The 23,893-nt window shown below is 38.1% G+C and overlaps 1 protein-coding gene across 5 annotated transcripts in view; it reads right to left on the reverse strand.

Annotated features, from left to right (window-relative positions):
* Positions 1-2,672: 2,672 nt before the first annotated feature.
* SEC24A (SEC24 homolog A, COPII component) overlaps positions 2,673-23,893 on the reverse strand; it is a 51,147-nt gene continuing 29,926 nt past the window's right edge. For all 5 annotated transcript variants that reach the window (XM_089529978.1, XM_089529971.1, XM_089529962.1 and 2 more), the window contains 13 exons: positions 23,479-23,597; positions 20,337-20,392; positions 19,338-19,544; positions 18,997-19,117; positions 18,162-18,320; positions 16,118-16,291; positions 15,065-15,175; positions 12,784-12,959; positions 11,194-11,331; positions 9,923-10,027; positions 9,687-9,779; positions 7,535-7,638; positions 2,673-5,816 (listed from right to left, as the gene is read on the reverse strand). In XM_089529978.1, the coding sequence (XP_089386104.1) occupies positions 5,702-5,816; positions 7,535-7,638; positions 9,687-9,779; positions 9,923-10,027; positions 11,194-11,331; positions 12,784-12,959; positions 15,065-15,175; positions 16,118-16,291; positions 18,162-18,320; positions 18,997-19,117; positions 19,338-19,544; positions 20,337-20,392; positions 23,479-23,597 (1,678 nt within the window). In that variant the 3' untranslated portion in view covers positions 2,673-5,701. The remainder of the gene's footprint in view (positions 5,817-7,534; positions 7,639-9,686; positions 9,780-9,922; positions 10,028-11,193; positions 11,332-12,783; positions 12,960-15,064; positions 15,176-16,117; positions 16,292-18,161; positions 18,321-18,996; positions 19,118-19,337; positions 19,545-20,336; positions 20,393-23,478; positions 23,598-23,893) is intronic.

Genomic DNA, 23,893 nt, shown 5'->3' on the forward strand with positions numbered 1-23,893 from the left:
TACAAGCTTGTTTGCAAGAATGTCATGGGAAACCTTGTCAAAGACCTTACTGAAATCAAGATATACTATATCCACAGCATTCCCTTCATCTACCAAGCTGCTAATTTTATCAAAGAGAGAAATTAGATTTGTCTGGCATTACTTCTTTCTCTGAAACCCGTGTTGACTTTTTGTGATTATGGCATTGCCTTCTAGATGTTCACAGACTCTGTTTAATGATCTACTCCAGAATCTTTCCTGGTATTGATGTCAGACTAACTGGACGATAATTGTTTGGATCCTCTTTTTTCCCCCTTTTTGAAGATGGGGACGTTTGCCTTCCTCCAGTCTGCTGGGATTGCTCCTGTTCTCCAGTTCTCAAAGATTATTGCCAGTGGCTCTGATATTACATTTGCCAGCTCTTTTAACACCCTTGCATGTACAGTCATCCCTCCATATTTGCAACTTTGATATTTGTGGATTTGATTATTCACAGACTTGATTAATATATTCTCTCTGGGAATATCTAGGTCCTCCAGTGCCACTCTATGGTCAAGTTTAACTAAAAGTTGCACTGAAAGACCCAGAGATTCCTAGAGAGAATACTCTACTTGGCATTTGTAGCTCCTCCAGTGCTGGACATTGACCACAGAGTTGCACTGGAGGACCTAGAGATTCCTAGAGAGGTGTTCTCTCAGGTAAAAACTGGTTTTTTTAATTTGCGATTTTCCCATATTCACAGGGGTCTTGTGCCCCTAACCCTAGTGAATATCGAGGGACAAGTGTAGTTCATCTGGTCGTGGAGACTTAAATTCATTTAGATTAGCAAGATATTCCTGTACTATCTCTTTACTTATTCTGTGCTGAAATTCCCCTATTCTGTCCTCTGCTCCATTATCCTCAGGTTGAGCACCCTTTGCCTTTTAATAATCTATCCACAGCTAAATAATCTATCCACAGCTCTTAAAATGTGTATGTATTTTGAACTGCTTTACAAGGACCCTTATAACAACTGTAACCACAGGTAAGTACTGTACTCTGGACACTCTGGGTGTTTCCACATCATCACCATCAAGCTTTATATAGCGCTGTAAATTTACAGAGCTGTACATACAATCAATTAAAATAGATAAAATAAACCTGCCTATGGTGTACATTCTACAAAAATAATTAAATAGAATACATATTAGTACGTGTTAACTTTCAATCAAATAAGGCAGACAACAAACTAAAATTAAAACTGGACTTTTGTTGTTCAATGGGCCTACCTCAGTTATAGAATTTGATAAGGAGTCATGGTGCCATCTTCCCCTTGTAACCAATATTGTGTTGTTTTGTGCCTTCAAGTTGTTTCTGATCTAGGACAAACCTAAGGTGACCTTACCATGCGATTTTCTTGGCAAGTTTTGTTTCTCTTGCCTGAAGTCACCCAGTGACCAAGCGGTAATTTGTAAGTTGTAAATCATATCAAAGCCCAATAACTTGGGATTGTTAATGTTAGAAAGCATTAAAATAATTTATCAAGCTTTCTAATGTTTCACAGTATTGATAAAATAAGAAGAGTTAAATTATTTTCATTAAAACGTTGATACTGCAAAAGGGACTCTTTTTGCTTCAGCGTTCCAACTTTGGTTTCAGCCTTCACTCCCCAGACAGCAGCAGCCAGTGGGGTGTGTGTGTGTGTGGGGGTGGTGGTGGTGGTTATTGTCTTTAATAACTATCCATCACCCAGGACTCTCTGCTTGGCTCAAGAGAAAAAGAAACTCTTTCCCCACCACATGGGGAAATCTGAAAGTCACATTACCATACTGACCCATAAATAAGTCAACCTGGGATTTTGGGGTTGATTTTTAAGCATAAATTTTAATGATAGACAAGTATATATGCTTTTCTTCTTCTGCAAGATTTCCTGCTATAAAGAAAAACATAAAAAGGTGGAACGTAATGAGCAATGCACAAAATGCAATTGATACCAAAATATAAAACAGCTCCACCGCTTCACCTCTAATAATTTAATGTGCATCTTGAAGAATTCAGGAGGAAAAGATTTAAATTGTGCTTTCTAACAAACTGTATCTGTAATCTGGAAAAAAAAAGTTGAAGTTAAAGTAATCAAAGAAGTATAAAAGCATGCTATTAACTTACCTCATATGTCCTTAGATTAAATCTTCATAAAGAGTGCACTGTAGGAAGTTTCACATTAGTAACATTCAGCATGATGTTATGTTATTTTAAATGTATATTTGATGCTTTTACAAACCAGCTAAATTTTTATTTTCATGAGACTGGTTAGAACGCAGTGACATTCATGAAGACACTTAAAGGAGGAAACTGATGGATGCAATTATTCCAATAGGCAATTCTTGTGTTTAATTGACAAAGTCAAAGGAGATGCCTGTATATTCAAAATGTAAATCTTGCTGAATTCAATTAAGCTCATGGTTAGGACTACAACATTAGAAAAATTGTTACATTTTAAACATTTTAAACAGTCTTCCCAAAACAAACATGCAGTAATATGCTTATATCCCAATCTGTACATATAAAGCTGGCAATAAATACATTGTGTGTGGTTTTTTTTAAAATTGATTACCCACAGAACCACCTCTTATCATACCTCAGACAATTGAAGTCATTAAATGGTCAAGAGTTCTCTGTACCTTCCAACTTGTTTATAAAAAGGACTGATGAAATTTATGCAAGCTCTTTCAATTAATTTTATTGAGTAGCCAAATTTGATAAATTAGCACAGCTAAAATAAGCATTTGCATGTGTTACAAATGACTTTTTACAGGAATAAAACAGTGAAAATTACAAACTGTAAAAAGGGGAACAAGTAAAACCTTGCCTCCAGTTCAGAAGAGCATGGTTTACATTTTCACACTGAAGATCAATGTCTGAGTTCAGAAAACAAGGATTAATATTACAGTATATTACACTACTTTACAAAATGAAATTTACTGTAAGGATTTAATTTGACAATTAACAAACAGAAGTATTGTCACATTTGATGGTCCCTTAACATTCTGTATCTGATTATATATTCTGTTAAGTTAATTCTGAATAAAAGAAAATTGCATCCTCATTATTGCAAAACAGTCCAACTTGAGTCAGATGCAAATAATTAAACTACAGAAAAGTAAATACTAATTAAAATGCTGATGCATGACTGAGTTTAACATCTTGATCAATCATACTGAATTATTCTTAAAAAATATTGAACTAGAAAAATAGAGAACATTTGCTGTGGAGTGCCATGCTAGCATGGAAGTATTACGGCAACCCTTGCCTAGGTAGGTTGTTACAGATGTTAAAATCAACAGTTGTTTTTTTAAAGTATAGTATAGGCAGTTTGACACATGGGTCTGCCTTGCAATTCATACTATTACAATGTAATACAAGTTGAAGTGAATGATTTTTCCCACCATAAAAGAATAAAATTAGGAAATTTGGTATTGCAAAAATGAGTATGAATATTCCAAAAAGCACTCTACTCAGACAAGGTAATGGGCTGACTGTTAAATAAAATAATCCCTCTAAGAGACTGTGGTCAGGGATGTATTATTGAAACAGGTTTCTTTGTTCCCTGTTCACTAGATTTGCTTCTTCAAAACCCATTCCGCTAGCTTTTAAGAAGTTAAACCATGTCCACCCCACTCCAAACGAAAGATCTCTGCAGACAGGAGAAAACTGGGCATGGTGCTACACATTAGAAATCCCTGCCCTACCCAACAGAATAAACCCTTATCAAGCCTGACAGTGCTATGTCATCGGCTTTGTGTGTGCACAGAAAAAAGTGCACATCCAATGAGAGGTGTTGCATGCACAGCATATGTTTTTTCGTATATACCTGAACCAGAAAAGTAGGCACATAAGCCTGTTTCTTTGAGTAGACCACCCTTGCCAGATCGGTGGGACTGTACACATTTGGGACTGTGTTTAGACAATAATATTTAGGCTTAGTATGTACTATGAGGCACCCAGTGGATGATTCCCATTATACAAGTGCACATTTCATTATGATCATACACTTCCAAAGCATTTTGCCAACATGTTTTATTAATTTACTAAGAGCTTTAAAAAGCATGACAGCAGCAAGAAGATACTTCAGTTTAGCAGAGGTCAACAGATATTTTAATTGTTTTTCAAGAGAGATCCTCTTCCTCTCTGTAACATGAAAGTTACAACTCTATAAGCAGCTTTGCATAGATCACACTGACAGACTGAACAAATTAGCAGGCAATGTATCGTCAAGGCATTGATATTCTGATTCAAAAAGTTAGTTTATCAATACCATGGTTTGTTCTAAGAACTTCAGTGGCTTTTTGTACATGTACTCATTTCTGGAAGTGGGGAAACTAATTAATCATTCATAGATGAAGAAAAGGAATGGCCTGAAAATGACTGCAGAGGATTATACCATTGAAGGAATGCCCCAAAAAGATGCGAATGAAATAATCTTTCCAAAACACTGTTTTTGAGCAATAAGGATGAAAAAAGATATCCATGGCAGCTACATGTTATACCACTGAAGAAAGATGTTACTAATGCAAGTTGCTTCTTCAAAGAGATTAAAAATGCACTATTATTATTTGTCATGATTTAAATCACAGTAGCTTTCAGGGTATGAGCAAAACTAATATTTTGCCTATGTATCTATGCAAGATATATACTTTTTGCCCATCAAGTAGGATTTTTCAAAAACTTCCCCCATTAAAGCTACAAAATAGTTCCCTCCCCTGCTTTAAATGTCAACATTGCTATTACTTAATTAGATCTGCTCTGGATTTCCAGCAAGTTATTTAACAGTGTTTCTAATATAATGTGAGTTCTGGTTTAATGTCATCACTACACATTTTTACTTAAAAAAATCTTAATACATTATAAAAATGAGACTTTAAATTTAATCAAACCCAATCTATAAAAAATACCATGACTTTTGGTTGTATTGTCTGTTCCCCTATTTACTTTCAATAAATTAAGACTAAACACACCATGTTAATATCCATGTTTAACATTTCTGAAGCTGAATCAGGCCACTTGATTATAATTCTCATTGGACATAATGAAAGTTTATTTTTTTTAGATATTAGAATACTGATGCATCCTACAGATTTTAAAATGAATTATTTAATATTCATTTTAATCCTGCTGGACCACTGCAAGTTCATTTCCCCCTTGATCATCATAATCCATGTTAAAAAGCACTGGAAACTACATTTGTTAAAAATTCTAAATATCTTCTTTGCTCCGCAATGAATTCTTTCATTGCTCCCTTTAAAAGGCAATTTTCAATTACTGACATATATTCAAGACAATATCATTTCCCTGCAATTCAGTCCTGGGAGGTTGTAATTCTAGCAGCAAAAGATAAAGCAGAAAAATGAAGTTAAAACATATTTTGAAAAAAACATTTATAAAGGTTCATCTTTTCAATATTACCTTTATAACTCATGCTGCAACACACAATGAAACATTGTGTAGCAAATTAAAGGCATCCAACATGTTCAAAATGATTTTAATTGTTTAATGTACAACTACACAATAGTATACTTATGATTCTGTGGTCCTTTATTTGCTTTGCCTTTTTTATTTTGGGGAAAATCACAGTGAGAATCTTATCAACTGCATCAGACCAAAATCTGTATAGGAGCATTACAAATGCCAGTGTTCTGCACACAGTTATGATCCTTTATGTGGATGAACCATGTAACATAGTGGCTCATTTATTCACTTGTTGCTGAATATGCAAAAGAAACTCATAGTATGATAAAGCAGATTCGGTTCTATCTTCAATCATGTTTTGTAAGAAACTCGGTTTCCACGGACTTTCATCCCTTCAAAATAAAATCAAAATAGAACATGAGCATGTTAAACATCCAGGTCTTATGCTTTATTCCTAAAACAGTATTTTAAATATATTTCAAATATAGATTATCTGACAAAATGCACATCTATGGCCAAGATCATGCATTGTCATATCTAACTACAATGATGGAGCTCTGTCACAGTAGTTATGTCTGACAATGCCAGCCAACAAAATCCTACATTTGGCATGGCAATGTCTCAACCAGAAAGATTCTGAGGTGCTACAGATGAGGGTGCTTAGAAATGACATCTGTAGTGTTCTTCAAGGTGGATCAAGAACTGGCAGCTGGAGAAACCTCTTCAGGGTCCTGCCACCATTGTTTGTTTCAATGTACCCTGCAACTGGGAAAGAGCTTCAGACATAATTTCCCAGTAGCCCAACCTGCAGCTCCTTGGAAACATGGTTTTTTTGTGGGGATTTTGGGCTATGTGGCCACATTCTAGAAAATTTTCTTCCTGACGTTTTGTCAGCATCTGTGGCTGGCATCTTCAGCAAATGCAAATGGGAAACCATTCAGAGTCAGGGGCTTTCCCAGCAGATAATGATTAGCAGACATTAATCCGCTTTTACATTAGCCTCCCAGCCTAAGGCCGGCCATCAGCACAGAACAATACACATGCAAATCACTCCTGCATTCCCAGGCTCACACAGTATATATACACCCAACTTTTTCCAGGCAAAGCATTCTCTGAAGATGCCAGCCACAGATGCTGGTGAAACGGCAGGAAGAAAATTTTCTACAACATGGCCACACAGCCCAAAAACCCCACAAAAAACATGGATGCCGGACATGAAAGCCGTCGTCTCCTTGGAAATGCTTTGAGTGAGGTGCTTCCAAACTGAAATGGTAGGATATGGGGGTCATGTTCAATTTTTAACAAGCATAAGCATGAATTCCCAGTAATTACAAGATTGTAGGTCGAGTTAACGATCTTGTAACTAATGAACAGGATGCCAGCTTATGTTGTTGACATTTCATCAACAAAGTAGGAAGCTCTGATCAAGCAGCTCTTTCTATAACACCAACTGATGCACATATGATGCTCTAATGAAAACAAAGACCCCTTTGTCTTTTGTGGGTTTTTCGGGCTATGTGGCCATGTTCTAGAAGAGTTTCTTCCTAACGTTTCGCCAGCATCTGTGGCTGGCATATTCAGAAGATGTCAGCCACAGATGCTGGCGTTACATCAGGAAGAAACTCTTCTAGAACATGGCCACATAGCCTGAAAAACCCACAAAAAACTATGGATGCCAGCCATGAAAGCCTTCAACAAAGACTCCTTTATTTGCTACATTATCAGGAACATCTCTATACATGTAATAGTACAATGTACAGAAAATCACCTCTAACACTGAATGAAAGCAAAATCTTTACCTGTGTAAGAATTTAAAGTATACTTGTTACTGCTATTGCAAATGGGTTCTTAAGGGTTTGAGAACTCTTTCTCCATCTTCATAGACTATCAAATATTCAGTCTTGCTATCCACTTTCCTGTAACTAATATGCCTGCACAATCTGTCATGCAAATGTTTTCTTTTCCTCCCTACTTTATAGGTTGTACCACGAAGCAGGAGAAATCTGCAACCAAGATGTTCACATGGAGACAACTGCTACTTTTTCGTGGGAGGCAGTCCTACAATCTGTTCTCAATCTGCATGTGGAAGTATTCCAAAATGGTGACTTACCTTAGTATATACAATATAGGAAAGAATGGTCTTTGCTCCCTCAACCATGTGATAAAAGCAAACACTCTAGAAGATTCAGCTGTGTCAAGTTCTGGAAGATGTGTCTGTTGAGAATGAAACAAAATGCTGTCATGGATGCTAAGCAAAAATACCCTCTAAAACAGATATTCCACCTAAAGCTCCTGATTTCTCATGCCTCACTCTTTCAATGCTCGCAAATTACAGTCAAGTTCCAGTAATTTGATGAGGGGTCAGCTCTTTTGCCAGTGCTTCTTGCCTATGAGGCTTGTTTGGGACTGCTTGCCTGCACATGGGAGATCCACTTAAGTTTGCCTACAGAAAGAGCAGACCCCTTCCTTGAATTAACAACTTATCTATGTAATTTGCAAGTGTTGGATAGAGCATGATCACATCTGTTCTTCCTACAGAGGGTTGTTTTAGACTGTTCACAGGTGGGCATGCAGCTTAAAAAGCCAGATGAGAGGGAAAAAAGTACTAAGCCAACCACAGAGGCTTGGAACCTTTCCCCCCCCTCTCACGTCACTCTGCAAGCACCATGCATATTCAAGCAATCCAAAGTGAGCCTCAGTAGCAGTCGAAAACAAATGCTGCCTGATGTCTCCTCCCTTCTTCCTTCAGTCCATGGTGCTTCTGAGATTGTAGGCAGTGAATCTCTTACAGTATTACTGTAGCACAGCATTTGTGCTTATAATACTGTACAGACCTTCTGCAGCCACAGAAGACCAGGTTGGCTGCAGTTTCCCAGAGGGCTTTCTCTTCTGTCGCTCCGACAGTGTGGAATGACCTGCTGGAGGAGATCTGTCTTATTACCACCCCTGACGCCTTTAAAAAGGCTGTCAAGATGGATCTCTTCCAGCGGGCCTTCCCAGACTGACCTCCAATAAGAACGTTAGCACTGTATGCTCTTAGCTGTCCACTCCATCTTGCTTGTTTTACATTGTTTTATGATTTAACTATTTTAATTGTTATTGAATTTTATTACTATGTAATGATGGGAGGGTTTAAGAGGACAGTGTAACATTATTATTTTTGTATTTTCATTTCATTTTGTATTGTAATCCCGCCTCGATCCGTACAGTACAGTATTCATCATGGCAACCAAGTACAGTGATAAAGCTAAAAGAGTCCATAAGTTTCTCAGTTTGCAAGAAAAGCAAGAATTAATCAAACTTATTGAGGTAGGCATGACTATGAGTGATATAGGCTGCCGACTAGGTGAACTCACTCAACAGTTAGTATAATTGTTAAGAATAATGCCAAGATGTTACACAAAATTAAAAAAAAAATCCAATGTATACTAAAGTTATTAATCTTGGATGAAGTTAAGAGCAGGACATTAATAGTATGCTTTTGTTCACTTTACTTTACGTGTGTGTGTATAGCTTTTATACGCATTCAAAAGTAACATAAAAGTGTGTTGTTTACATTTTTTTGATGGACAAAATGCATTTGCAAGCAAAAAAAAAAACCCCTACCACTGGGTTCCACTTTTTAATCTATTCCATTTTATGTCAGTGCTCCAGTCCCAAATCCATCAGATAAGCACAGGTTTTCTGTATATTCAGAGTATACCAATAGTTTACATTTACCTCCTAGCGTCTGCCTCCAACCGATACCATTTATTTTGGATTGGGGAGTGGAAAGGAATTAAAACCTTTTTCCAGATGCATTTAATCTACCAATTCACTGGTGCCACTCTCTGTAAATTTTAGAGGTACTGCGCAGCATACCCTCTGAATCCCTTTAACTGCTCCTTTTCAAGCCTATTTATGCTACAAAAACAGCCTCCTGAATCGTCACCATGCTTCTGGAGGAGGAGGACTATGAATAGCTGCAAGTGAGACTTACTTCCAGAACTGTCCCCTTTCTTCAATAAAGTGCTAGCTCATTGGTAACAAGCTGTGTGTATATCTGAACATAAATATGGTGTGAAAGAACTGCTGGCTTACTTAATGGTGAACCTTTACTGGAAGATGCCATTTAGATCAGACACTCATAAAGAACATTTAAAGATCAGAATCACAATGAGTGGTGCAAAGCCCCACAGTTTATCCAACTGGTATTTCAACTGCCATACTCCAATGTTTCTTATCATTTTAAAGAGACACAGGTCTTTTATGTATATTCTTACCATATTGTGTGGTATTGATGCATAGTTAGGAACTCCAAGGACATGGCTGATGAAGTTCTGTCCACAATTCTTTCCAACCCATAAATACATGACCTATCAGATGTGAATGATTAAGAAAACATTAGCCCATGCATTGCACACTCATCTTAAGTACTCTCTAGCAAAAGACACATATGTGCAAAAGTAATTTGATATATATTTTACATAAATATCAATAGTGACAACAGGTAACTTACAGAGCCAGCATCCATAAGGTAAGCACCATCCCTATTTATCTTCTCCACAGAGAGCTGAAGAATGGGTGGCTGAGGTATTGTTCTGTCACTGATGTTGAGGGCCCCCTTAAAAATACACGTTAGATTCATATTAGAATACACTCATTTCTGATTAATAGGCGAACTAAGTGCCAGACTGTATATAAAGTACAAATGGACTGGAAATCATAACTGGATCAGCAATAAGAATAACAGGCATGTACTATCATGTATCAAACTGTTCTTATAATTGGTTGTTTCTTCTTGAAAGAATGTCAACTTGCAGAACTTTAGCTTTATATATTAAAAACCATTTGAAGTGTTACATGAATTTTCATAAAACAAGGCCACATCTGTTTCTTAAGAGAATTGTTATTTAGAAGTTGTATATGATGATTCACACTTAGTCCCCACTGTGTCTATTTACAGCATCTGTGCTATATTCATTAACTGTAAGCTTTAAATTCATTGCAATTTGTAGAGCAAGCCAAAACTCAATATTTTATGGCGTTCACCAGATTTTACATGTTTTAAAATATAACTTGATACTTCTCAAGTGTTCATAAAACTTAAGAGCCAGATAATATGAACTGGACACAATCCAGCCCCTTGTCTTAGACGTGCATGCCTTTAGACGTGCAGATGGATGCCAGAGGCTGGCACAAAGCAATTCCAGGATCTCTGCCTTCTTCTCAAGGGCTGTTATCGTGCTAAGCTTTAGCACGATAACAGGAGGTCTTCAGGGAACCATGTTGGCAAGCCTGTCACTACTCACATACAGACTACTCCAGCTTTAGTGTGCACAGAGCAAACCAATCAGGCTGGGCAAAGAAGATAAAATGTCCCAAGAAGCCCAATAAGCGTCAGGTGCCTAAGGCCCCCATCCCTTTGCACTTCTTGTTTTGCTAATGGAGAGGAAAAACACAGATGCACACCTCCACTGTCTAATGATTATGCATGAAACAAAGTGTTGTGTGCCTTAAAGTAGTTTCCAACTTATGCTGATCCTATCACAGTTTTTTCTTGGCAAGATTTGTTCAGAGAGAGTTTGCCTTTGTCTTCTTCTGAGACCAAGAAAGAGTGACTTGCCCAAGGTCATGCAGTGGATATACTGCACTGGTCCTCAGAAAATAAATACTGTACAGTTCCCTTAATAGTTATTAAGGCTTTTGACAGAACTTCAAGCAAGGCTTAAGAGGCTGGGGAGGAGAGAATGTAATATTTATAGTGCAATTTTAGAAGAAAAGGCATACCTCATCTGTGAGATTGTCAATTCTGTACAAGTTAGGATGCATCATAAGCATGAGGTACACTAAAGGTTGGTTTTTCACTTGACACATAGTAAAGATGCGATCATCTAGACGTGTGTTTGTCCCAGTTTGGAATGCTTTCTGTGAATAAAAAAAGTATTGGTTCAGTTACTAAGGAAGTAAAAGGCAAAGGAAAAACAGAAGATATCCATGTAGTTTTAGGCACCTAGTTTATCTCATGAATTTAAAGAAGCATGAATACAATTAATTTAACAGAAACCAACAGCCAATGTAAAATAGTTTTTCTGGATTTGTTGATTCATGTAGATCTCATACTGTATCTTATTGATTATGCTTCACTTTCTATATAAACTACTTATATCTCATACTATATTACAAGATGTCAGGGAGGTGTATAGACAAAAGGAAATTAAAACAGTACAGAGCAATGTACAAACAATGTAGAAGTGCTTGAACAATCTAAACTCATATAGATTCAAACCAAGATCTTGAGACCCCCAAAGGCTTTGACAAAGAACCACACTGTATCTTGTCACAGAAATGAAATGTGTATTTGTGCCAATCTGGCCTCCAAGGAAAAAATGTTCCAAAATCAAGGTGCCATAGCAAGGAAGATTCTCTCCCATGTCATAATATACTATATTGCTCCTGCTGAGAGGAAAGAAGGAAGGAGTCCTCTGGCAAAGTCAATGCTTAGGCAAGTATATATAAGGAGAAACACTCTCTTAGGTTTTGAGGTCACAGGCAATTTAGGTCTTTCAGTATCACTGCCAGGACCCCGAATTGAGGTCAGAAATGTACTGGATACCAATGCAGTAGATACTGCATTGGTTGTAATGTGGACAGATAAGCCATACTGGGCTCTTCTTAGGAAAAAATTGAATGTTGATCATCATCAAAATCAGCATCTGAGCAAAATCCAGAGGAATAGTAAATAGTACAGTGCTACATTTTACTTCAGTGCAATATCTACCACCTTCATTAAGTTGTTGAAAAACAGCTTGTAACAAAAAGTGAAAATTAATGCTTTAAAGACGTGTAGCCATTAAAGGGTAGAATTCTGTCAGCAGATTTATCTGAAGGATCAGACCAAAAACATATGGAGCAACTTTGGGGCTGTACAGACTGGCAGTAACCACTGGCTTGGGGGAGGCATGAGGGTGTGGCATTTGGACGATGCATGCCCACACATCACCCCCAAGCCAGCGTCATGCTGCCCACCTGACAACATGGTGGGTGGCACCATAGCGCTTCTTTGGAGCATGGGAAAGTACCACAGTGGCAGCTAGGGCACTCTTTTTCCGGGCCAAAAGGAAGCAGCATTTTGGCACTTCTTTTTGGCCCAGAAAAATGCTGGATCAGGGCTGCAGCGTGCCATTGCTGCGATCCCTATATGGTGCTCAAAGGAGGAGCAGCAAGCCACCCCTTTGGAGCAGCCTGTTTCGCTCCTTTGTCTACTCTATCAAATCAATTTAGAGTAACATCTGGCAAAGTGAAGGCTTTGAAACTGGACATGAAATTTTAATATTATTTCTCTTTCTCTACCTAGGAAACTTTAATTTTTGTTTTTACCTGTTTTAAGAGGGCCAATACATACAGTGGAAAGAGACGTAATGAGACAGGAGCCATGAGACCAGGCTGCTGAATGGTAAGGACAGAGGATCGGTATGCAGAGAGGGAATCTATTACAGCATTCACCAATGCATCTCGAGCATCACTCAAACTAGCAGAAACTGATCGGTCAACAGCTGAAAAGAAATATATTATGATTTTGATTAGCAATACAGCAGTACACAACATAGTCCTACAGCTGTTTAAATGTTTCTCTCAAACGTGCATACACACACCTCTACCTAAAAAACAGAATGAACGCAAACCATCTAATTAAAAATAATAATTGTAAGCCGCTCTGATAGCCTTTAGGGATGAAGGGCGGGGTATAAGTACTCTAATAGTTAATAATAAATAAAATAAAACCAATAATGCAGAAATCTGGCACATCACACACATTTTTTGTTCTAGCTTGTGAACATAATTAATGTTCTATATTCCATGTCAATCTAAACAGAAACATTCACCACAGTTTATAATTACCACAGTATACTGGTAATAAAATATCAGCCTTTTCAACAACATTACTGTCATGCCTCCAGAGCATCTTTGATGCTCTTGAGACATATATTCAGTTGAGATTATAATAGGCTTTTCTGTGTATCAGTTTGCAGTGTTGCCAACAAGCCTCGAAGATAATTCCCCAAAACGTTTGTCCAAAACACACTGAATCCCCCCCACATCACACGGAATATTCAGTCACAATTCCCGGAAAATTCCCATAATGTTAAAATGGCAGATATTTTGCAAATAAACGTAACCCTAATTGAATAAAAATAATTGTAACTTATTTCAACTCTCAAAATTACCATTAAAACCAACCAAATATTCTTTCAGTCCTTCTAAGATATTTATTTTGATATGAAGGGGGTCCAGAAAGCTTTGTGCCAAATAGAAATGTGTTAGGCTGCAATCGCACTGCAGAAATAAATCCAGTTTGACACCCTTTTAATTGCCATGGATCAGTGCTAGGGATTCCTGGGAATTGTACTTTTTGGAGACATTTAACCTTCTCTCTCAGCAAACTCTGGTGTGACAACAAACTACAATTCCCAGGATTTCATAACACTGGGCCATGGCAGTTAAAACGGTATGCAACTGGATTGTCTCTGGAGTCTGGAGTGAAGATGCAGCCTGAGTTGGGTCCAAGACACACTGCAGAAATAATCCAGTTTGAGACTGCTTTAACTGCTCTGGCTCAGTGCCAGGGAACCCTGGGAATGGTAGTTTTGTGAGACATTGAGCCTTCTCTATCAGAAAGAGCTCTGGTGCCACAACAAACTACAATTCCCAGGATTCCCTAGCACTGAGCCAGGAGAGTTAAAGCGGTCACAAACTGGATTATTTCTGCAATGTGTTTTGGACCTTTGTTATTAAAAATGCTCAAGGTCCAATCCATACTGCAGAAATAATCCAGTTTGAGTCCACTTTAACTGCCCTGCCTCAGTGCTAGGGAACCCTGGGAATTCTAGTTTTGTGAGAAAGAGCTCTGGTGCCACTATGAACTACAATTCCCATGCACCTGAGGAAGTATGCTTAAGTCTAGGAAAGCTAGACTTGAGAGGGAGTCAGGGGCTGAGAGAGAGAGAGAGAGAGCGTTTTCTGAAGGCGGGGGCGGCGACCACTCTCCAGTCCTCTCTCTGATTGGCTAAAAACTGTTAGTGTGTGACACTCCAAAGGGTTGATTGCTCTGTAGCCAGCCTCGCTCTCAGAGTCAGGTCTGGAACTGAAATGTGCAAAAGTCACCAAAAATGCACTGAAATAGAGCCAGGCACCAAAATCACACAAAAAGCTCTGAAAAGTCCCCATTTTCGTGTGAAAGTCACCACATTACAGCTTTAAGAAAGACAAGGATTGTGGGAAATCCCAGGGTCTTATGCTGTCTCCCTCTAGCTAAGTTTCAGTTGTGTAGTAAGATTTCAGTCAAGTCAGACCTGGAGAGAGTATTTTCCTTTGACAAAGATAAGTCCACAAAAGAAGAAAGATAGTCCTCAGAAGAAGAAAGATAGAATCCACCAAGAAGAGAGAGCAAGGTATTTAGGAAAGACTATTGAGAAAAAGGAGATCAGTTTCATGTTTGTGTTTATAACCAGTAAAGCTTTTGAAACTTAAGAAATTTGTGGACAAGTCTTTTGTTCTGGCTGTGTTCCTGAGAGCCAGAGGCCTTGCTACATACAAAGTCCATAGCATCGCTCTTGGGACAAAACAATTATGCAATTCAAATCAACAGTTAAGCACTCACCCATATTGGCTAAAAGCCCAGTAATAGCTTGCACATCAGCTCCTAGATAAACATCACTCAGCTGAATGACAACTGGTAAACACATCGTATGGACACGAATCCTCCGTTCACCTATATAAAAAAGCAATCCATAGTTTCTAAACCTCAGTTAATGTGAGTATACAGGTTATGAATTAAAACTATTGAATTAAAACTATTGTGGTGATGATGTTTGCCTTCAAGTTGTTTCCAACTGATGGTGACCTTAAGGTAAACCTATCACAGGGTTTTTAAGGCAAGTTTCTTCGGAGGGGGTTTGCCATTGCCTTCCTCTGAGGCTAAGCGAGTGCGACTTGCCCAGGGTCACTTGGGAGTTTATCACACGGGAGAAATTTCTCTTCATTTCAAATGAAAAGAAAGTGGGGCCAGAACGCATTCATGTGAATTTGCTAGTTCAGCGAATTGCATTCGAACTGACTTCCCATTGCCCGAAAATAGCTTGCCATTGCACATGATCACTTCTCATGCAATAATGTGAAACCCCATGATTGTGTTGGGACTGACTTCCCATTGCCCGAAATTGCTTGTGGTAGTCTAATCTATCGCACAATAACGTTAAACCCCATGATTGCATTCAGATTGCCATTGGATTATACTTCCAATTTCCCTTGTCTGATAAACTCCCCAGGGTATTTTCATGGCTGAGTGGGAATTTGAACCCTGCTCTCCAGAGGCACGATCCGCTACACCATGCTGACTTTCTATTAAAACTCTCAACTCAACTTTTTCCTTCTAAATTGTTCTTTATTCTATGTTAAATTAAGATGGCTGCTTTCTATCCAAACCTGGGAAAAGGTACTTCAGTGCCCATATTTTCACTGCTTTGTTTAACCATATTGGCACTGGACTTCAATAAATGAATAGTATAATTCAGCTACTGTATAAACAGAATTGTTAATTTTCAGAGATATGAGTCTGTGAAGATATGATGCCAACTCATTTTGCTTCCAGAAAACCTGAGTCAAGAAGCATGGTCTCTTGAAGCCTACACTATGAATGTCACAACATACTTACCTTTACTAGATGTATATAGGAGAGCTGACTGAAAGCAAACCACCTGCATGTCTGTCAAACTCTCTTCCACTGACATTTGTACAGCATATCCTGCATCAGGGTTCACATTAGGTAAAGACAACAGATCTGTTGACCGTACGAAGAAGTTGCCATGGAAAGTGTGAATAGAAAGGCCTATGAGAAGGAGAACCAATATTTTAGGAAGGCTTTTAAACACACAACTTATTGTGCATTTGTCCTTTCTTTGAGACTATGTGTGTGTACATCTTAACACATAGTAGATACCTGAACAAGTGTTGGCTTGGGTTTCCCCCCCTCCAATTATAACAAAGTATGAAAGCACATGGGGGTCTATTCATTTATACAGGTCACCAATACCCAAAATGTTTCACGCACTGCCACAGTGAATGTCATTCTCCATTCAGTAACATAATTTGACATAATGATTTGTATATGAAGGTAGATAGTTGGCCCTCCGTATCCATAAGGATTCCATTCTGGACTCACCCTCCATGGATACTGTGGAAATATTGTGGGATCTCAAGTCTCATTATTCTCTATGGATGGATAACGTGTATGCAAATGCATTAGAGCAGCCTCGTGCATGCACCACCATTGAGGATAATAGGGTGGGGCCATCCGTAGATGCTCCAATTCACAGGTGGCTAGCCCACCAATATGAAGGGCTGATTGTATAAGGCATTCCCTGTATATAATAGGAGTTTCACCCTATTCCTACCACAATCCTTCAATCATACCCAACCCATTTTTCTGAGGGGAGAGGAGAGGTTAGTTTTTTTATAATTAAAGGGCAGTGCTTTGTGCACAGGAAACTTTTAGGCAAACAAAGGGATATTTCAGGAATAGACAACTGCTTTCTAGATTTTGTTGGACTGCAACTCCCAGCATCAATCATTGAGTATATTGATTAAGACAGATGGAACCTGCCGTCGAGTATCATCTGTTGGGCCACAACTGCATGGCCCTGGAATGTTTGGACACAGCCAAAATTTCTCAAAATGTCCAAGATAAAATGCTGTGATATGTGGGGAAGTCCTGAAAGGAAAGAATTAGGCACAGCTAACCTGACCTGACCTGAGTACATAAATCTGCTCAGAGGCAGCACCATTACAATTTCATCTGATCTAAAGGACTGACATTAAAAACATTCTATGAAAAGTTTCTCTTTTATAAACACACATCTTGTCAAGTCTTTCCTTTGGTAAAATGCACAAGTTTCTGAAAGCCAACAAGTGTTTGTCTACCTTTGAAAGACCATATGAGCTTGTTCTATTGAGGGCATAAACTTAACACAAACAAATTGTTTGCATCTCTTGAGTGTATTACCAGTGTGTTCATACCTTTTAAGAGCTGATCTGTTCTATTACACAAGAGAGGTTAGAAGACCTACACCCATCCACTGAAAAGGCAGAAAGACTGGTTCTAGAAAAAGCTCAATACCTCTAGTCTGGTGTGGGCAACTGGAGTACATCTGCAGAGACTTCCAAATGCCAGAAGAAGGAAATAAGAATAAGAAGATAATAGCAGTCTACTTCAGATATAGAAAAGATGGTGGTTTTTTATGTTAAGTAGTGTGGGGTGTGCATGTGACCCATTTAAAAACTAAATTACAGCTCCTGGAGGTTTCTGGTAGAGAGAGTTTACTTTTTTGTGGAAAAAAAAGTGGCCTAAGGAATGAAGGGATTAAAAGGCAAAAAAATCCATCCTGCTTCAAGGAGCCAGATTAAGTCCAAGAGCTGTACTTTGCTCACCCCTGCTCTCTATCTAATTCAATTCCTGTTCAGATGCTTTTGTTTAGATATAGAGGTAACTTATCTGTTAATTAATAGAGAAATATGTTACTTCATGGATATAGTTGCCACATCCAAGTGTGTATTAAGTAACAAACTTGCACGTGCCTATCTGGTAACTACTAAGAATTTGGAATTCTATCACTTAAATACTCACAAACATATTTCCAGTTACATATTTAGATAATTGTAAAAGCACCGTTTTCATACCAGCAAACAGAATTGTCTCTGACCTTTGGTACACCTGATCCGCATGACAGCCTCAAAACCAATCTTTCTAGTCAAGTATCGTTTAAATTCTTTCTGTAGTTTCTCCACCAAAAGAGGATTGTGCTGATGATGATAAGACTGGTAGTAATAGACACTACCAGCAGAATATCTAGATATACATCCTAGAAAAGAAAATAAATGGGTGGGTGAATAGAGTTGCTAAATTTTACTTTCTGGAATTAGAGCAGTTTAATGTGTAAATATTAATTTTAAAAACTGATCCACAGGAATTTTAAAGAAGTTGTCTAAGTGTAACCAAGACATATATAGCATGCAAGGGGCTGCTTAAATCAAACAATGGACAGCTTCAGTCAACGACAACAAAGTTTAGATGAAAGTGATGTCATAAAGTGATTGGCTGAAGTGTCACTATACCAAAGAAGAAGCTAATATCTTCATAGAAAAACTAATTTTCATATGCTGATGAGGCAACTTAAGCCACAAAATATGTTTCTTATTTAAATAAAATATGAACTTCAAAATGAAAAAAAAGAGCTTAACAATAAATGCAACAAATACAATCCAACATAGATACTATGAATACTTGATAAACCGATTCTATGACAATAGTGACCGAAAATCTGATATTCAGGCGCTTAGAAAATATGCCAGGGAAGGCATATTTTCTCAGATACTTTAGAAGGGCTACTCTAATTAATTATCCATATTCTGGTAGGAAGCTCCACTGAGTTTAAATTTTTAACATTTAAAGTTTGTTGCTGTAGAAACAATGCTGATTTCCCCTGCCTTATACAAGAGACAAATCCCACACACACATAAACTGTGAAAATGCCCTACCTAATGATGCCAAGTCAGAGTACTGCCCACTAAGAAGAAACAAGTCAACTGCAACTTGTTGTCCTGAGCAATCCAAGGCCAACTTTTTATAGAAGTCGGTAGATGGTGTAAGATGTATATCCTGAAAAGATAGTCCAAAATATAACAATGAAAACAAAGACTTCCGAATAGTTAAGAACCAGAATTCTAAAGAACTGAAGCAGTATTTCTGACTATTTCTAAAATCTGGGCTCCCCAGCAGTCATTATTAGTTTTTGTAAACAAATCCTACTATACTGAACAAGACAAATATTATCTCAAGGGCTATTTAAAAGCTAAATGTGGGACATGTCTTTGCTAACCTTTGCAGATGCTTTTTGGTTAGGTTCTTCACGAGGTTTGAGTGCACCCATTCCTATAGATGGAAGCTGTGTCTGGAATACAGAAATCCGACCACCAGTAGGAGACATCAGTTTAAAGGCAGCCTGCAGAGCAGGTCCTAGAGCACTATGAGTTTCCAAAGAGTGAGTAAACATCTGAGGCAAAGTTCTCAATAAATCTTGAATTAGCTGAAGGAAAATAGAATAAAAATTATTTTCAAACACAAATAGTAAAGTGATTATAAAAAAGACGAATGCAGTTTTTTTTAAAAAAGCTGAAAGTATTTTTAAAAATCTGGGGGAATAAGAGGTTTTCATTTGGTGCCTAATCACAACACAAGCACCAAGAAACTCTCTCTACAAAGAGCATTCTAGTCAGGTGCTACCATTGGAAAAAAACTTTATTAGTCACCAATCTCATTTTATTTAGCAGGGGCAAGTGACCAAACATCTCTGAAGATTATTTTAGGCAACTAGTCTGTGACTGGGGCCAGGTGTCTCCCCCTAGGACGTTCTGGGGGGCTGCATGAACTGCCAAATATACCAACCAACCTCTTGGATGTGGTCAGAGGTTCATGTCTGGCTTTACAAATGGATATATTTTCCTTATTAAACAATGCAGGAAGTGCATCCTATTTAACCAGTGCCAGAGGGGTTGAGGGCTACAAAAAAGGGGAGATTATAGAATATGCCCCTAAGAAGAAAAAGACTAGCCACCATTATTTTAGACAAATTCATCAAAACAAATTTCTTCTCATATATATGGGGAGATTTCCAAAGTTACTCTTCTTCTTAGGTCTTACAATAATGTTTGAGGTTTGATCACTTTTGTTCTCAAAACAACAGTCACTAAATAGTCAAGGAAAGACTTCTAAGATATATGGTACCTCATACCGTGAAATTAAAAATGATATGCTGTAGCTTGGTATCAACTATTTAAAATATACTTTTATACAGACATAAACTGCATATCACTCTTACCTCTTTGCTTTCATTTAAGTTTACTAATAGATTCTCTGGCATTGGTATAAAGACATCTGCAAGAAATATAGGAAAAATGCTGTGAAAGCTATCTAAATGGGTTTGACTATTATGGAAGCATAAATATTTCCCCGACAACTAGATTATTTAGCATTTGCATAACCATATTATTTGGAATCCAAAAGAGTCCACGTAGAAAGGAGGGAATTGGGAAGAATAAGAAAGAGATTACACAGTCTTTTCCATCTGCAGACATTGGGCTATATAAAATATCCTAGTTTAGCATGTGATTTAGATATTGTATTATACTCATGTATAAGTCTAGCAATTTTGAGCAAAAAATTGACCCCCAAACCCTGAGTTGATTTATCCAGTTGGAATTGACTTACCAAAGTACTGTGTTTTAACTCTTATTTTAAAAAAGGAAACCATCCCCTGGTGAGAGGCAAGAGCATAATATGACTTGAAAGCACTGAGCCCCTCTACTCTTTCATCCTTCCAACCTTTTGTGTGAGCACAAATATACCTGTTGGAATTTTGTAAGTGGTTTAGTATCATTTTCCTATGCTTCCTTTGTTATATGTCTCCAACTTTCACCCTCAATGATTTTGGCCTCAAAACCTGCCCTCAATGTATACGTGAAGTAGAGTATATAGGGTAATCTAGAAAAAACTGTTGGTTTAACATTGTCCCTTTAGCAAGTGATATCTGTGCTGGAGAAAAGAAACTTAAACATCAACATAAAGCTCCATTTTGGTATGTAAGAAGGAAAGTTAACGTATCTCTGGTCAAAGGAAGGGTCAGCAAATCAGATGTCCTGCTCTGGAGGAGGCTCCTCTGATATAAATGTCTTTACCTTTTAGAGAGGGGAAAAATAGACTGGAAAAAACAACTCCAAGACCCAGTAAAGTCATGTCAGAGGAAAAGAATATGGTCTGCTAGAGATTCCTAAGCAGTTCCCACTGTAGAAAGGGAGAATTTTTTTACCTAGAGCCACCAACCAAGTGAAAGGTTAGCTTGTTCTCATGCCTGACTCTCAGAATGGAACAGCACAATTAACCCAATTTTGCACATTGATTCACAGCTCTATATAACATGCACCAAAGAGATATCCAAAAAAAGCATGCACATCCCACGTGGAGCAGAGTGTAGGTGCAAAAATTGCATATTTAAGCGAACTGCTGATGAACGTAGAACTCTGACATGACAGCAAAAGGCAATGTGTGTCTTGAAGTGTCCCAGCAGCCACTGAAGATGACAATAAAACCTCGCGGCCATCAAAGATGTTGAATTCAGCATCCAGACTGAAACTTTGCTATTCTGTCTGGAAACAAAGCAATCAACCCTGCCTCTGCATCTATGAATGTCCCCAGGTGGATCAACTGCTGGGTGGGACATGGTGATCACAAATCTGTGATCAAAAGGAAACTACATGTGAGAATGTAGAGCCTCTCAAATACCTGGAAGGATAAGGGATCTAACCAATAGATTGTCCAAATAAGTTAAAATAGCAGTAGTCTCAGATAAACCTCAGGAGCAATCATTACTTTGTGAAAACCTTTGCACCAAAACGCAGAGCCTTCAACTGGTAATGGGTACTGAGGAAACAAAAACGTAGGAGTCTTCAGGCGCAAGTATGCACAAGAACATGTAAATAGGCTTCTGCCAGGTCTATTGAAAGTCTACAATCCCCTGGAAATAGTTGTTCTTGCTTGGTTTAGAGACTTCCATCCTAAATTTTCTGTAGCTGATTAATTTGCTGATTAATTTGAGATCTGGAATGGGACTATTCTCGCTTTCTTTTTTTTTAACCAGAAAAAAATATGGAATATATTCCTGTGAATATTTTTTCTGGAGGGACCTGCTCTATAGTCACCAAGAGACAGTAGATGAGTGAAGGCCTGCTGAATAAGATGATTTTTGTGTGGTGATTTTGAGTCTGGAGACTGGATAAAGTATGCCCAGAGTGGAGGAACAAATTCTATGGTATATCCCTGTTTTATAGTCCTTAATAGCCATTGGTCTGATGAGGAATGTTGTCAGGTTAGCAGGAACACAGACAATCTTTTCCCTATTGACTGATGTTGTGAGGGTTGGGCTTCAGAGCTCATACAAGGCTGGTTTCCAACACAGGGTTTGTGTGGCTGACTCTCCTTGTTGCAGAAAGGAAAGTGTGGTCTGTTCTGTGCCGGTATGAAGGGTCGAAAGTCCCTTCCTTTGCCAAAATTACAAAAGGGCCAAAAACAATGACCAGAAGATTTTGTTGATTGCTTTGTCTCTTCCTTCTGGCTAGGAGCCATATCCTTCTTCTTGTCTTTGGTTTGCACAAGAATATCCTTTTCCCCACAAACAGGAGGGAACCTTCAAAGCGAACCATAGCTAGATTTGCTCTGAAATTCTCCTCAGCCTTTCTTGAGGGAGAAGTAGCAAACAAGAAAGATGAAGCAGGCTTAAGGCATGAACAGCCTTAACAAGAAAACAAAAACTTGTGCTTAAGCTTATACCTGTAGTGATATCAAGCAGGTCCAGGGAGACATGAAGTGAAGTGCTAGAGGCTTTGAGGTTTCTGGAAGAACCTCTCCTAAACTTGACTATGGCCAAAAAGATGTGGGGAATGTGAAGTACTCTGCTCTACTCTTTTTCCATCCTTTCTGTTGGATGGGAGGTCAGAATGATTGAGGGTTAAGTGAACAAGAGGCCTCAATGAAACTTTCCAGCAGCTAGCTACTATTTACCAGGTCCTAACCAGAAAATCTCCTTTTTCCAGCTAACTAAGAGTATGCAGATAGAGGGAGAAAGTAAGATAGATTTTAAAAAATCTGGCTTTATTTTTAAGCACAGCTCAGTAACACTAAAAAGGCCACACCCTTCCCAATGGCAGAGACAAAAACTGAGTGTGAGAGGAGCTGCTTTCTCCTCAGAAAAAAATTGGTGACCTTGCCTTTGACCAAAGGAAGTGTTAACACTTTCCCCATCTGCTCTCCTGCCTTGTGACAAAGAATCATCTTGTACAACTCTCTCATTGTATTTGTCCTTTGAAGCAGTAAAATTTTGCTACTGATGGATTAATATTCCCATCTAAGTCTGTATGTCCTAGGAATCATAAAGCATAAATCTAGTGCTACAGATTATTTCTACTTACCATCAATATCTGAAACTATTAACATCTGAGGCTGAGAGAGACCTTCCTGAAGGCTATAGAAATGGATTGTGCTGTCAAATGTTATGAAGCCAATTTTTGTTCTAGTGTTTCCAGGGAGTCTGAAAAACAAGAGAGAAAACATAGCACTGTGTTTAATAAGACTCTAAGAGCAAATTCATGTCAAATAGATATATTTTCTATGGAATAATTTTTTTTGCAATATATTGCCCTTGAGATAAAAATACTTGTTTTTTCAGCAGACAGCTATCAAACTGACACTCAAATTGAGTCACTGACTAGAATTTCATGTTGGTGTTCTAGCAATACAATAGATAACCATGCTACTTGGAAGCAAAAAAGTGACAAGGGGGAAAATCTGGATTAGGTAGGAGTTACACGCAGTACATCACAAGTG

The sequence above is a fragment of the Sceloporus occidentalis genome, unplaced genomic scaffold, assembly GCF_023333645.1.
Source record: "Sceloporus occidentalis isolate IW3139 unplaced genomic scaffold, rSceOcc1.0.p SCAF_1, whole genome shotgun sequence".
Lineage (NCBI taxonomy): Eukaryota > Metazoa > Chordata > Lepidosauria > Squamata > Phrynosomatidae > Sceloporus > Sceloporus occidentalis.